Here is a 15,436-nt window from a genome sequence, read left to right as displayed (position 1 = left end):
AGTAGGCGAGAGCCAAATCGGCATATTCAGAGGGGATGCGCATGGTGGAGACCTGGTCTGGACTTTCCACCGTAGTAGCACCGATGGAAACCCCTAAACACCTCCCCGAGCACTTTCATGACCACCCCGTGAGAGCCCTCTGTTGCCACAAAATAGTGGGGTCATGACAGGCCAACCAGGGTAGACCCAGCACCACGGGAAGCACAGGAGAATCAATAAGGAAGAGGCTGATTCTCTCCTTGTGACCCTCCTGCATAACCATGTCAAGGGGAGCGGTGGCCTCCCTAATCAGCCCTGACCCTAGTGGTCGACTATCTAGCGAAGGGCATGTCCACAGGAACAATGGGAATCCCTAAACTATGGGCAAATGATCTGTCAATAAAATTCCCAGCTGCGCCTGAATCTACGAGTGCCTTATGCTTGGAATGCGGGGGGGGGGGATCAGGAAAATGAATCAACAAAAACATGCGAGCAACAGGGGGCTCTGGGTGAGCAGGGTACCGACTCACCTGGGGTGACACGATAGTGCCCTGCCTGCTGCCTCGACTCCTAGAGGAACCTCCCCAGCACCGACCGGCAGTGTGCCCTCTGCGGCCACAGATGGTGCTTGGAACGGCCCCTCCTCCGGTCTTCACAAGGTAGAAGGGCCCTGCCGTTCCATCCCGTGCTGGCGGCCAGGGTCAGAAAGTCCAACGCAAACTCCTGTGCGCTCCTTGTCTCCTGCCTAAGGAGAAAAAGCCGTTCACCCTCCGCTTCACAAGGTTTTCACACACTGTTGCTGGTATTTTGGCCCATTCCTCCATGCAGATCTCCTCTAGAGCAGTGATGTTTTGGGGCTGTTGCTGGGCAACACAGACTTTCAACCCCCTCCAAAGATTTTCTATGGGGTTGAGATCTGGATACTGGCTAGGCCACTCCAGGACCTTGAAATGCTTCTTACGAAGCCACTCCTTCGTTGCCCGGGCGGTGTGTTTGGGATCATTGTCATGCTGAAAGACCCAGCCACGTTTCATCTTCAATGCCCTTGCTGATGGAAGGAGGTTTTCACTCAAAATCTCACGATACATGACCCCATTCATTCTTTCCTTTACACGGATCAGTCGTCCTGGTCCCTTTGCAGAAAAACAGCCCTAAAGCATGATGTTTCCACCCCCATGCTTCACAGTAGGTATGGTGTTCTTTGGATGCAACTCAGCATTCTTTATCCTCCAAACACGACGAGTTGAGTTTTTACCAAAAAGTTATATTTTGGTTTCATCTGACCATATGACATTCTCCCAATCTTCTTCTGGATCATCCAAATGCTCTCTAGCAAACTTCAGACGGGCCTGGACATGTACTGGCTTAAGCAGGGGGACACGTCTGGCACTGCAGGATTTGAGTCCCTGGCGGCGTAGTGTGTTACTGATGGTAGGCTTTGTTACTTTGGTCCCAGCTCTCTGCAGGTCATTCTCTAGGTCCCCCCGTGTGGTTCTGGGATTTTTGCTCACCGTTCTTGTGATAATTTTGACCCCACGGGTGAGATCTTGCACGGAGCCCCAGATCGAGGGAAATTATCAGTGGTCTAGTATGTCTTCCATTTCCTTATAATTGCTCCCACAGATGATTTCTTCAAACCAAGCTGCTTACCTATTGCAGATTCAGTCTTCCCAGCCTGGTACAGGTCTACAATTTTGTTTCTGGTGTCCTTTGACAGCTCTTTGGTCTTGGCCATAGTGGAGTTTGGAGTGTGACTGTTTGAGGTTGTGGACAAGTGTCTTTTATACTGATAACAAGTTCAAACAGGTGCCATTAATACAGGTAACGAGTGGAGGACAGAGGAGCCTCTTAAAGAAGTTACAGGTCTGTAAGAGCCAGAAATCTTGCTTGTTTGTAGGTGACCAAATACTTATTTTCCACCATAATTTGCAAATAAATTCATAAAAAATCCTACAATGTGATTTTCTGGATTTTTTTTCTCATTTTGTCTGTCATAGTTGAAGTGTACCTATGATGAAAATTACAGGCCTCTTTCATCTTTTTAAGTGGGAGAACTTGCACAATTGGTGGCTGACTAAATACTTTTTTGCCCCACTGTACATGAACAATAATTAGGGGAATGAAAAACAGGTGTGTAGAAACAAAGACAAAACAAACGGAAAATGAAAAGTGGATCGGCGATGGCTAGTAGACCGGCGACGCCTACCGAACAAGGAGAGGAACCCACTTCGGCTGAAGACGTGCGACGCCTACCTCCGAGCACCGCCCGAACAAGGAGAGGAACCCACTTTGGATGAAGTCGTGACATAGACAGTATAACAGATGTAATTTACAAAGGAACTAGACAGTATAACAGATGTCATTTACAAAGGAACTAGACAGTATAACGGATTTAATTTACAAAGGAACTAGACAGTATAACAGATGTAATTTACAAAGGAACTAGACAGTATAACAGATGTAATTTACAAAGGAACTAGACAGTATAACAGATGTAATTTACAAAGGAACTAGACAGTATAACAGATGTAATTTACAAAGGAACTAGACAGTATAACAGATGTAATTTACAAAGGAACTAGACAGTATAACAGATGTAATTTACAAAGGGGAGCGCAGCTGCTTGTCAAGAAGCCACACTCATGTTAGAAGTTCAGCTCCCTGAAACAATTATTTTCAAATAAAAAACTAATTTAACCAAAAAAAGGGGAATTTCTATCATCCTAATGGAGGTGTAGATTACATCTCACATTCCAGTGTTCCTAATGGAGGTGTAGATTACATCTCACATTCCAGTGTTTCTAATGGAGGTGTAGATTACATCTCACATTCCAGTGTTTCTAATGGAGGTGTAGATTACATCTCACATTCCAGTGTTTCTAATGGAGGTGTAGAATACATCTCACATTCCAGTGTTTCTAATGGAGGTGTAGATTACATCTCACATTCCAGTGTTCCTAATGGAGGTGTAGATTACATCTCACATTCCAGTGTTTCTAATGGAGGTGTAGATTACATCTCACATTCCACTATTCAAACTTGTAAACAAGACTGTATAGGATTTCTGTTAATCAGACTCTGTGCAGCCAATCGCAATGTCTGCTATAGGTATAATGTCGGGAGCCACTTGTGGATTTGACAGCTCTAACGCAGTTCTGCCTCTGACACCATCAAAACAACTGCTATGCTGATGTCGGCTAAAGCGGATCTGATTGGATAGAGCCGTTAGTCTTCTGTTTTACCCCACTTCCACTTAGGTTGGAGCGCAGGGTAAGTCATAGTACAGCACTCCTGGAGACGTTTCATTCGGGGTTAAGTGCCTTGATCAATGACAGATGGATGGTTCATAAAGATCTTAATCCGCTCCGACTAGCATACATCATGCTCTACCCTCACTGTGATCTGTCCATAGAAGAAGGTTGCCTGTCTGTCTCTGGTGGCTGCAGAGAACGGCAGACTGCTGCCCTCTGCTGTCCTGGTGGGGACCTGCAGGCACTCCAACCTCCTGTTTGAACTCCTCTCCCCACCTCCTCCAACTGAGTCCTGCCACAGGGGGCAGGAGGAGGTGGAGGAAGAGGCGGAGCTACCGGGGCCGAACACACCACACACACGCTCCCTGGAGCTGTCCGAGAAGTTTGAGTCGACTGTGAAGATGGAAGAGCAGTAGGCCCGTCTCAGCCCCTCTCCTACAGGTGGGTTGAGGATGTTAGACCCAGGTCCAGAACATACTAGGCCAGGATGGGGGCGGGGCCACTGGGGGCGGGGATGGACGGAAGTCAGAGTACATGGGTCACATGGTTCACTGCTCCTCCCCTCCTCCCTGGTCTCACCTCCCCCACTCCCCACCACGTTCCCCCCAAGACGCACTCTGATCTTCTGCTTCAGGCACCGCAGAGCCCCCTGGAACCTCTGACTGAGCAGAGCATACAGCAGAGGATTGATATCTGAGTTCAACAGAACCAACCAATAAGAGAAGGTAACCGCTGAGGGCGGGACTAAGGAGGACTTACACGATAGGGCTGTCTCCGTGGCCTGGACTAGTGCAACGCCTATATATGGAGTCCAACACAGGAAGAAGGCGGCGATAACCAGGAAGAGACGTACAACCCCGTGGTGGTGGAGGTGATTGGAGTTGGAGTTCTGGTGGGGCGGATGGGGGTGGCCATGGGGGGCGTGTTGGGCCAGGAAGGAGAACAGTCTCCGGGATGCAGCATTGGAGCTGGAGGTAGAGTCTGGGTGGTTGGAGGTCTGTGGAGCTCCAGCAGTATGATCTGACCCTGAAGGAACCTCGTCCCCAACCTCTCCATGGGTCTCCGATACAAACCGCCCACTCAGATGATACACCAGCCTGGAGGTGGAAGGACCGTGGGCACCTAGACACCTCGGACTAGTCCGCTCAGAAGTACTCTCGGTCGGGAAGGAGGAGCTCGGCATTCCAGTGTTTCTCTGGAGCTGGTCCTCCAGGTTGTGGATCCTCCTGGCGTGGCTCCGGGCTACACGGACGATGATGACGTAACAGAAGAGGATTACTGCAGCAGGCATGAGGAAGGACAGGGCAGCCATGAAGGCTGTGTAGCTGGGACTGCTCTTCCAGTTCACCGCACAGCTGAAATAATAGTACATGGTGATAGTTTACATTAGGGACCTTATTACTGTAACATTTCCTGGAAGTACTGCACAGTGTAACAAGTATTGGAAGTACTGCACAGTGTAACAAGTATTGGAAGTACTGCACAGTGTAACAAGTATTGGAAGTACTGCACAGTGTAACAAGTATTGGAAGTACTGCACAGTGTAACAAGTATTGGAAGTACTGCACAGTGTAACAAGTATTGGAAGTACTGCACAGTGTAACAAGTATTGGAAATGATCACTGTTACGCAACACTGTAAGAATGAGTAATAGCAATTATTGATACATTGTACTCACGGAAAATATTACACATTAATAAGGGCAATGCAGGCTTTTATCTAAAGCAAACGTACATTTTAGTGCTGACATTCCATACATTTTGAGATCATACATTGTTAGTATATTTGACCCCAGTGGGAATGGAACCTACACCAACCTGTACATGGGAGCCATGTAGGACACAGTGCTCCAGCCCAGCAGAGGAGGACAGCTGGTGACCAGGGCCTGGAGCCAGATCCACAGCACCACAGCACACTTCCTCCATAGGGTACAGTGGGAACTGGAATAATAATCAAAATAACTAGAAAAGTTCCATTTTCTGAAGGAAATGTCTGTGCTTGATTTAACTGTTTCTAATCTAGATCTATAGTCTAATGAGATGTCCTAGGTTTAGATCTGATTGGTCTATAGTCTAATGAGATGTCCTAGGTTTAGATAGGATTGGTCTATAGTCTAATGAGATGTCCTAGGTTTGGATCAGATTGGTCTATAGTCTAATGAGATGTCCTAGGTTTAGATCGGATTGGTCTTTAGAATGAGATGTCCTAGGTTTAGATCCTAGGTTTAGATTGGTCTATAGTCTAATGAGATGTCCTAGGTTTAGATCTGATTGGTCTATGGTCTAATGAGATGTCCTAGGTTTAGATCTGATTGGTCTATAGTCTAATGAGATGTCCTAGGTTTAGATCGGATTGGTCTATAGTCTAATGAGATGTCCTAGGTTTGAGATTGGTCCTAATGGATTCCTAGATCGGATTGGTCTATAGTCTAATGAGATGTCCTAGGTTTAGATCGGATTGGTCTATAGTCTAATGAGATGTCCTAGGTTTAGATCGGATTGGTCTATAGTCTAATGAGATGTCCTAGGTTTGGATCGGATTGGTCTATAGTCTAATGAGATGTCCTAGGTTTAGATCGGATTGGTCTATAGTCTAATGAGATGTCCTAGGTTTGGATCGGATTGGTCTATAGTCTAATGAGATGTCCTAGGTTTAGATCGGATTGGTCTATAGTCTAATGAGATGTCCTAGGTTTAGATCGGATTGGTCTATAGTCTAATGAGATGTCCTAGGTTTTAGATCTAATGAGATTGGTCTATAGTCTAATGAGATGTCCTAGGTTTGGATCGGATTGGTCTATAGTCTAATGAGATGTCCTAGGTTTAGATCGGATTGGTCTATAGTCTAATGAGATGTCCTAGGTTTAGATCTAGGTTTGGGATTGGTCTATAGTCTAATGAGATGTCCTAGGTTTGGATCGGATTGGTCTATAGTCTAATGAGATGTCCTAGGTTTGGATCGGATTGGTCTATAGTCTAATGAGATGTCCTAGGTTTAGATCGGATTGGTCTATAGTCTAATGAGATGTCCTAGGTTTAGATCGGATTGGTCTATAGTCTAATGAGATGTCCTAGGTTTAGATCGGATTGGTCTATAGTCTAATGAGATGTCCTAGGTTTAGATCGGATTGGTCTATAGTCTAATGAGATGTCCTAGGTTTGGATCGGATTGGTCTATAGTCTAATGAGATGTCCTAGGTTTAGATCGGATTGGTCTATAGTCTAATGAGATGTCGGATTGGTCTAGGTTTAGATGTCCTAGGTTTAGGATTGGTCTATAGTCTAATGAGATGTCCTAGGTTTAGATCGGATTGGTCTATAGTCTAATGAGATGTCCTAGGTTTGGATCGGATTGGTCTATAGTCTAATGAGATGTCCTAGGTTTAGATCTGATTGGTCTATGGTCTAATGAGATGTCCTAGGTTTAGATCGGATTGGTCTATAGTCTAATGAGATGTCCTAGGTTTAGATCGGATTGGTCTATAGTCTAATGAGATGTCCTAGGTTTAGATCGGATTGGTCTATAGTCTAATGAGATGTCCTAGGTTTAGATCGGATTGGTCTATAGTCTAATGAGATGTCCTAGGTTTAGATCGGATTGGTCTATAGTCTAATGAGATGTCCTAGGTTTAGATCGGATTGGTCTATAGTCTAATGAGATGTCCTAGGTTTAGATCGGATTGGTCTATAGTCTAATGAGATGTCCTAGGTTTGGATCGGATTGGTCTATAGTCTAATGAGATGTCCTAGGTTTAGATCTAGGGATTGGTCTATAGTCTAATGAGATGTCCTAGGTTTAGATCGGATTGGTCTATAGTCTAATGAGATGTCCTAGGTTTAGATCGGATTGGTCTATAGTCTAATGAGATGTCCTAGGTTTAGATCGGATTGGTCTATAGTCTAATGAGATGTCCTAGGTTTAGATCGGATTGGTCTATAGTCTAATGAGATGTCCTAGGTTTAGATTGGATTGGTCTATAGTCTAATGAGATGTCCTAGGTTTAGATCGGATTGGTCTATAGTCTAATGAGATGTCCTAGGTTTGGATCGGATTGGTCTATAGTCTAATGAGATGTCCTAGGTTTAGATCGGATTGGTCTATAGTCTAATGAGATGTCCTAGGTTTAGATCGGATTGGTCTATAGTCTAATGAGATGTCCTAGGTTTAGATCGGATTGGTCTATAGTCTAATGAGATGTCCTAGGTTTAGATCGGATTGGTCTATAGTCTAATGAGATGTCCTAGGTTTAGATCGGATTGGTCTATAGTCTAATGAGATGTCCTAGGTTTAGATCGGATTGGTCTATAGTCTAATGAGATGTCCTAGGTTTAGATCGGATTGGTCTATAGTCTAATGAGATGTCCTAGGTTTAGATCGGATTGGTCTATAGTCTAATGAGATGTCCTAGGTTTGGATCGGATTGGTCTATAGTCTAATGAGATGTCCTAGGTTTAGATCGGATTGGTCTATAGTCTAATGAGATGTCCTAGGTTTAGATCGGATTGGTCTATAGTCTAATGAGATGTCCTAGGTTAATGAGATGATCGGATTGGTCTATAGTCTAATGAGATGTCCTAGGTTTAGATCGGATTGGTCTATAGTCTAATGAGATGTCCTAGGTTTAGATCGGATTGGTCTATAGTCTAATGAGATGTCCTAGGTTTAGATCTGATTGGTCTATGGTCTAATGAGATGTCCTAGGTTTAGATCTGATTGGTCTATAGTCTAATGAGATGTCCTAGGTTTAGATCGGATTGGTCTATAGTCTAATGAGATGTCCTAGGTTTAGATCGGATTGGTCTATAGTCTAATGAGATGTCCTAGGTTTAGATCGGATTGGTCTATAGTCTAATGAGATGTCCTAGGTTTAGATCGGATTGGTCTATAGTCTAATGAGATGTCCTAGGTTTAGATCGGATTGGTCTATAGTCTAATGAGATGTCCTAGGTTTAGATCGGATTGGTCTATGGTCTAATGAGATGTCCTAGGTTTAGATCGGATTGGTCTATGGTCTAATGAGATGTCCTAGGTTTAGATCGGATTGGTCTATGGTCTAATGAGATGTCCTAGGTTTGGATCGGATTGGTCTATAGTCTAATGAGATGTCCTAGGTTTAGATCTGATTGGTCTATAGTCTAATGAGATGTCCTAGGTTTAGATCGGATTGGTCTATAGTCTAATGAGATGTCCTAGGTTTAGATCGGATTGGTCTATAGTCTAATGAGATGTCCTAGGTTTAGATCGGATTGGTCTATAGTCTAATGAGATGTCCTAGGTTTAGATCGGATTGGTCTATGAGAGTCTAATGAGATGTCCTAGGTTTAGATCGGATTGGTCTATAGTCTAATGAGATGTCCTAGGTTTAGATTGGATTGGTCTATAGTCTAATGAGATGTCCTAGGTTTGGATCGGATTGGTCTATAGTCTAATGAGATGTCCTAGGTTTGGATCGGATTGGTCTATAGTCTAATGAGATGTCCTAGGTTTAGATCGGATTGGTCTATAGTCTAATGAGATGTCCTAGGTTTAGATCGGATTGGTCTATAGTCTAATGAGATGTCCTAGGTTTAGATCTGATTGGTCTATGGTCTAATGAGATGTCCTAGGTTTAGATCGGATTGGTCTATAGTCTAATGAGATGTCCTAGGTTTAGATCGGATTGGTCTATGGTCTAATGAGATGTCCTAGGTTTGGATCGGATTGGTCTATAGTCTAATGAGATGTCCTAGGTTTGGATCGGATTGGTCTATAGTCTAATGAGATGTCCTAGGTTTAGATCGGATTGGTCTATAGTCTAATGAGATGTCCTAGGTTTGGATCGGATTGGTCTATAGTCTAATGAGATGTCCTAGGTTTAGATCGGATTGGTCTATAGTCTAATGAGATGTCCTAGGTTTAGATCGGATTGGTCTATGGTCTAATGAGATGTCCTAGGTTTAGATCGGATTGGTCTATGGTCTAATGAGAGGTCCTAGGTTTGGATCGGATTGGTCTATGGTCTAATGAGATGTCCTAGGTTTGGATCGGATTGGTCTATAGTCTAATGAGATGTCCTAGGTTTAGATCGAATTGGTCTATGGTCTAATGAGATGTCCTAGGTTTAGATCGGATTGGTCTATGGTCTAATGAGATGTCCTAGGTTTGGATCGGATTGGTCTATAGTCTAATGAGATGTCCTAGGTTTAGATCTGATTGGTCTATAGTCTAATGAGATGTTCTAGGTTTAGATCGGATTGGTCTATGGTCTAATGAGATGTCCTAGGTTTAAATCTGATTGGTCTAGATCTATAGTCTAATGAGATGTCCTAGGTTAAAATCTGATTGGTCTAGATCTATAGTCTAATGAGATGTCCTAGGTTAAAAACTGATTGGTCTTGATGTATAGTCTAATGAGATGTCCTAGGTTAAAAACTGATTGGTCTTGATGTATAGTCTAATGAGATGTCCTAGGTTAAAAATCCTAAGATAGTAGTACAGTGCCTTCAGAAAGTATTCACACCCCCTGGGAATACTTTCTGAAGGCACTATATAATTTGTCTAGATCTATTTTAGTTGGTTCGAATGTATAGTCTTGTAGTTGGTCAGGATCATTGAATTACCTGTAGCGCAGACAGTCCATGATAGAGTGGTAGCGGTCCAGGGCGATGGCTGCCAGGGTCAGGACTGAGGCTGTACAGTAGACTGAGGAGGTGTACCCCACATACAGACACAGGTCCTAGCAGACAGAAGGTAGGGAGAAACAGATGAACCAGTCCAGTCACTGTTATGGGGCACATTTCTCACACACAGACGATCAAATAAACTTTTGAAAGACTCACTAGTGTTATGGAAGGGGCTGCTACTGACAACCCTACTCCAGGAGAGCGACCCGCCTGACAACCCTGCTTCTGGAGAGTTACCTGCCTGACAACCCTGCTCCAGGAGAGTTACCCGCCTGACAACCCTGCTCCAGGAGAGTTACCTGCCTGACAACCCTGCTCCAGGAGAGTTACCTGCCTGACAACCCTGCTCCAGGAGAGTTACCCGCCTGACAACCCTGCTTCTGGAGAGTTACCTGCCTGACAACCCTGCTCCAGGAGAGTTACCCGCCTGACAACCCTGCTCCAGGAGAGTTACCCGCCTGACAACCCTGCTCCAGGAGAGTTACCTGCCTGACAACCCTGCTTCTGGAGAGTTACCCACCTGACAACCCTGCTCCAGGAGAGTTACCCACCTGACAACCCTGCTCCAGGAGAGTTTACCCGCCTGACAACCCTGCTCCAGGAGAGTTACCCGCCTGACAACCCTGCTCCAGGAGAGTTACCTGCCTGACAACCCTGCTTCTGGAGAGTTACCCACCTGACAACCCTGCTCCAGGAGAGTTACCCACCTGACAACCCTGCTCCAGGAGAGTTACCCGCCTGACAACCCCTGACAACCCTGCTCCAGGAGAGTTACCTGCCTGACAACCCTGCTCCAGGAGAGTTACCCGCCTGACAACCCTGCTCCAGGAGAGTTACCCGCCTGACAACCCTGCTCCAGGAGAGTTACCCGCCTGACAACCCTGCTCCAGGAGAGTTACCCGCCTGACAACCCTGCTCCAGGAGAGTTACCCGCCTGACAACCCTGCTCCAGGAGAGTTACCCGCCTGACAACCCTGCTCCAGGAGAGTTACCTGACAACCCTGCTCCAGGAGAGTTGACAACCCTGCTCCAGGAGAGTTACCCGCCTGACAACCCTGCTCCAGGAGAGTTACCCGCCTGACAACCCTGCTCCAGGAGAGTTACCCGCCTGACAACCCTGCTCCAGGAGAGTTACCCGCCTGACAACCCTGCTCCAGGAGAGTTACCCGCCTGACAACCCTGCTCCAGGAGTGTTACCCGCCTGACAACCCAGTAGCTCTCCATTAGGAGGGTTGGCCTCCCCTGGGTTATGGTACACCCCTGGGTTATGGTCCACACCTGGGTTTTGGTACACTCCTGGGTTATGGTACACTCCTGGGTTATGGTACACCCCTGGGTTATGGTACACCCCTGGGTTATGGTACACTCCTGGGTTATGGTCCACCCCTGGGTTGTGGTACACCCCTGGGTTGTGGTCCACCCCTGGGTTATGGTACACCCCTGGGTTATGATACACCCTGGGTTATGGTCCACCCCTGGGTTATGGTCCACCCCTGGGTTATGGTACACCCCTGGGTTATGGTACACCCCTGGGTTATGGTACACTCCTGGATTGTGGTACACCCCTGGGTTATGGTACACTCCTGGGTTATGGTACACCCTGGGTTATGGTATACTCCTGGGTTATGGTCCACCCCTGGGTTATGGTACACTCCTGGGTTATGGTACACCCCTGGGTTATGGTACACCCCTGGGTTATGATACACCCCTGGGTTAAGGTACACCCCTGGGTTATGGTACACTCCTGGGTTATGGTACACCCCTGGGTTATGGTACCTACAGATGAACTATATGACTGCTTAGAGGCACTATAACATCAATAACACTCACACACACTCTCACACACACAGATGAATAGAAGCCCCAGATCAGCCTTACAGTACAGTCGACCCATCCGTTGTTCATGATGGAGAGAGCTATGAAGGGCATGACTCCAACCCCGACCAACAGGTCACTGATGGCCAGGTTCATAATGAGCACTGATGTCACGCAGTGGAAGGTCTTGGTGGCCGCCACTATCACAATCACCAGGATGTTACCTACAGACACACACACATAATATGACAGCATTAGAGTCACATGGATCTTTACCTTCCATTAAAGGGGCCTATCTGCAGTTGCTATAGTCATTTTTGGATGATGCTATGTTGATATTATCTATATACAGCTCAGAAATCTGTTAGAGAGGATCTTTGCCAGAACAACAGGCTACCAGGCAATTTCATTCGAACATTTTCATATTTCAGTGAGGCCTAGTTTGGGTGAGTTAATTAGGCTACAGTACCTCAGTTCTACGTATTGGCTATATGTCATAAGATAGCTGTAACATCACACTGCCTTCAATACTTATGGGATGAAGATGTTTGTGAGGAAGAGAAGGGCTACAGACAGACCCTGCTTTCCGACCTCCACTGCCTACAGCGAATGCTGAACCTCCGCTGCATACAGTAGAGTGGCTTCCAGCCCTGTAACGCTTAGAACACACCCACAGACAGATTGTATTTTGGAACACCAGAATTACATCCATTTCCAATGAAACGCTGCGTTTGCTTTGCAGCATTGCGTTGCCGATGTAGTTGCAGTGCGTTCGGTGTAGTGCATAAATTGGATTTTTCGAACATATGTGTCAAAATGTATGCGTTAATTGCTCGACAGAAATGGTAGCAGAAGGTGAATGTTGAACTGCTGTTGCCTACATATCCAGATGAGGCCTCATGCCATTTGCGCCAAAACACTGTCGGTGTGTTCGAAGCGTTATGATGCTGCTTGCTCTGGACTCTAGAGAAGTGACACGATATCCCTAATTGATATTGACATGAATGACTTTCAGTTCAAAATGCAGATGGAAAACGCAGTTTATTTCTGTATCTTGTGTTTTGTAAATACATAACCGTTTATGGCTGTATGAATTCTTATTTCTATGGCAATGACAGGCTACATCTGCTCAGATTGTGTTCGCGTGTGCATGTGCGTGCGCGGGAGTTCGCGAGCGTTGAACACTCCGGTCAAAACGTTTAGGAAACAATGATCTAGCGAACAGATGGTTGATTTGCTGTACAACTATAGGATCGGGTGCCGGCAAACGTCAAATTGTAGAGCGAGAGGATTAACATAAATACATATTTACAGCTCCAAAATAATATTAACTGTTTACTTTACAAGCTCCCCAGCAAAATGGGCATCAAGCAACACAATCACTAGCATAAGCCTGCTGGTCTTTTGCTATGTCGAAATGGATTCAAATGGATCATTTACTTATGAAGCTTGCATTTAGAATATGTTGTTCAAATTCATTATTACATCATCAAAAATGTGTTGTAGACAAAATAATGAAAAGAGCTGTCAGGTAGCCTCAATAAATAGACACATATTTGTAGTTGAAGTCATTGTATCGATGTTTTATTTTACTTGACTTGAGACTTGACTTGCTCTTACAATGCACGACTTGGACTTGACTCCAGACTCGACCAGTTCTATTTGTGACTGGACTTGAGACATGGACCTCATGACTTGAGACTTGCTTGTGACTCGAATAATAGTGATTCAGTCCCACCTCTGTAAATGAAAGATACCGGTAACTGCCAAAATAAAGGAAACCAACATAAAGCATCTTCATAGGGCGCTGGGCCACCACGCGCCGTCAGAACAGCTTGACATACATTCTACAATTGTTTGGAACTTTATTGAAGGGTTGAAACACCACTCTTCCACGAGAAATGCCATAATGTGGTGTTTTGTTGTTGATGATGGTGGAAAACTCCAGAATCTCACATAATTGTTCAGTTGGGTTGGGATTTGGTGACTGACTGGCTGACTGACTGACACACCCACAACTGAGATCTCTTCTAGCCATGGTAGCCCAAAAATTGGGCAACTGGGCATTTTATATACATGACCCTAAGCATGATGGGATGATAATTGCTTAATGAACTCAGGAACCACTGGGTTGAAGCACCTGCATTCAATATACACTTTGTATCCCCTCATTTACTTAAGTGTTTCCTTTATTTTGGCAGTTATCTGTATGTATCCATTGATTCTTGAAGAATATAACTTATGCCTCGTGAGCTTAGTTCAACTGTCGTACCTCATCAGAACCCAAAATATAAACTTGTTTTACACCAATGTTTGTAAACAAAGTAAATGTAAAGACACTATATAGCCTCAACATGGTTAAAACTATATTTTTGATCTCCTAGATGGTCAGTCCTTGCATCCATATCTACGTCTATGAATTTTAGAGTGGTTATATTTCTTCAGCCCCAACTGTCAGCTTTGTAGAGGAACGGGGGAAGGGAAAACGCTTGGTTGTTGTTTCAACTGCTGATTGCCGCTTTAATTTATACAGCAAGTTTCAGAGTAGGCCTCCTGTAGAGGTCTCAAAGCATTCTTCTAAGAAAAGCCATTGCTACAAATTCCATTGAAAGAATAAGGCAACATCAAAAACAATATTTCGATGCTTGTGGTGCTTTAATCACAAACATGGCCAGTGTCTTTCTAAAAGAAAGCACATCACACAGAGAGACATCTGCCACCAATGTATAGCAGCACCCAGCGGGGATTGGTACAGCATTCATCACGTCAGCGTTTCCCCTTGATTATTTTACACCGGCATAAAGGGCTCTCCAAATCAGTGTTCAGAGCATCTTTAATCAGTGTTCAGAGTATTTTTAATCAGGGTTTAGGACCTCTTAACCCCCACATTTTAATGAAAACCATTATAGGAGCCCAATGTATTGAAGGAAGAGGGGAACATAGTGGGCGTCTAATGCTACAATGAAGATAACGCATATAAACTGGAAGTCAGTGAAAACTGATTCACTTTTTCGAAATGATTAAGTATATTTTCCTGAGCTTTATGAAAATAAAAGGTTTTCCTTGTAGTTGCGCATCTGCGTTATGATGACACACACCTGTGACTGCGCCGAGACACATCAACACCATCAGGACCTCCAGAATCAGTTTAGTTCGGGGGGACAAGTTGAGCCGAGCCTCCGCCATCGATGTCGCATTCCGGACTGAAATCCGCATCTCATCCGGGAAAGGGGCACTTGTATCCAGCCAAGCGCCACCTAGCTGCTCCATAGCCTACTCTCCTTTTTTGATGCTATTTAGCCTAGTTTAAACTTTTTGTTGTTACTGGTTGGAAATAGTTTTGGCCGCCAAATATCCATAGGCTATTAATTCTACACAGGGTAAACGACATACATTTTAGTCATCTTGTAAATACGTTTCCTTCTCATTATCCATTGTTGCTATCCTCTACCAGTCTAATGTCTCCGCCGCACCGCTCAGTGGTTCGTTCACCTGCACAACGTTATTCTTGGTCAGAGTTGGGCGTGGCGCACGGCACCTTTCCATTAACTACTGTGAGCTTATGTTCTTTCTGCGCTATGAACGGCTCCGTGAGAAATAACATGGTTTGTAAAGAAAAACATAAATCAACCAAATGTGTGTGATAAGAAAAACAGAGTTCTTACGAAATAGTTGTTTTATTTGTTTAAAAAGATGCATTTACTTTCCAACAATTTCTCCACTCCAAAA

At 44.8% G+C, this 15,436-nt stretch overlaps 1 protein-coding gene across 1 annotated transcript; it reads right to left on the bottom strand.

Moving 5' to 3' along the window:
• Positions 1-2,479: 2,479 nt before the first annotated feature.
• LOC135573553 (octopamine receptor 1) lies at positions 2,480-15,147 on the bottom strand. The gene is made up of 5 exons (XM_065022813.1): positions 14,806-15,147; positions 11,771-11,931; positions 9,830-9,945; positions 5,048-5,170; positions 2,480-4,585 (listed from the first exon to the last, which is right to left on the bottom strand). Exons 1-5 carry the CDS (start codon positions 14,975-14,977, stop codon positions 3,349-3,351), a joined length of 1,809 nt encoding a protein of 602 aa, XP_064878885.1. The 5' UTR covers positions 14,978-15,147; the 3' UTR covers positions 2,480-3,348.
• Between the last annotated feature and the right edge of the window lie 289 nt (positions 15,148-15,436).

Source organism: Oncorhynchus nerka, linkage group LG10, assembly GCF_034236695.1.
Source record: "Oncorhynchus nerka isolate Pitt River linkage group LG10, Oner_Uvic_2.0, whole genome shotgun sequence".
In the NCBI taxonomy this organism is placed as follows: domain Eukaryota; kingdom Metazoa; phylum Chordata; class Actinopteri; order Salmoniformes; family Salmonidae; genus Oncorhynchus; species Oncorhynchus nerka.
Note: the sequence above shows the minus strand (reverse complement) of the source record. Positions and strands in the feature narration are given on the sequence as shown.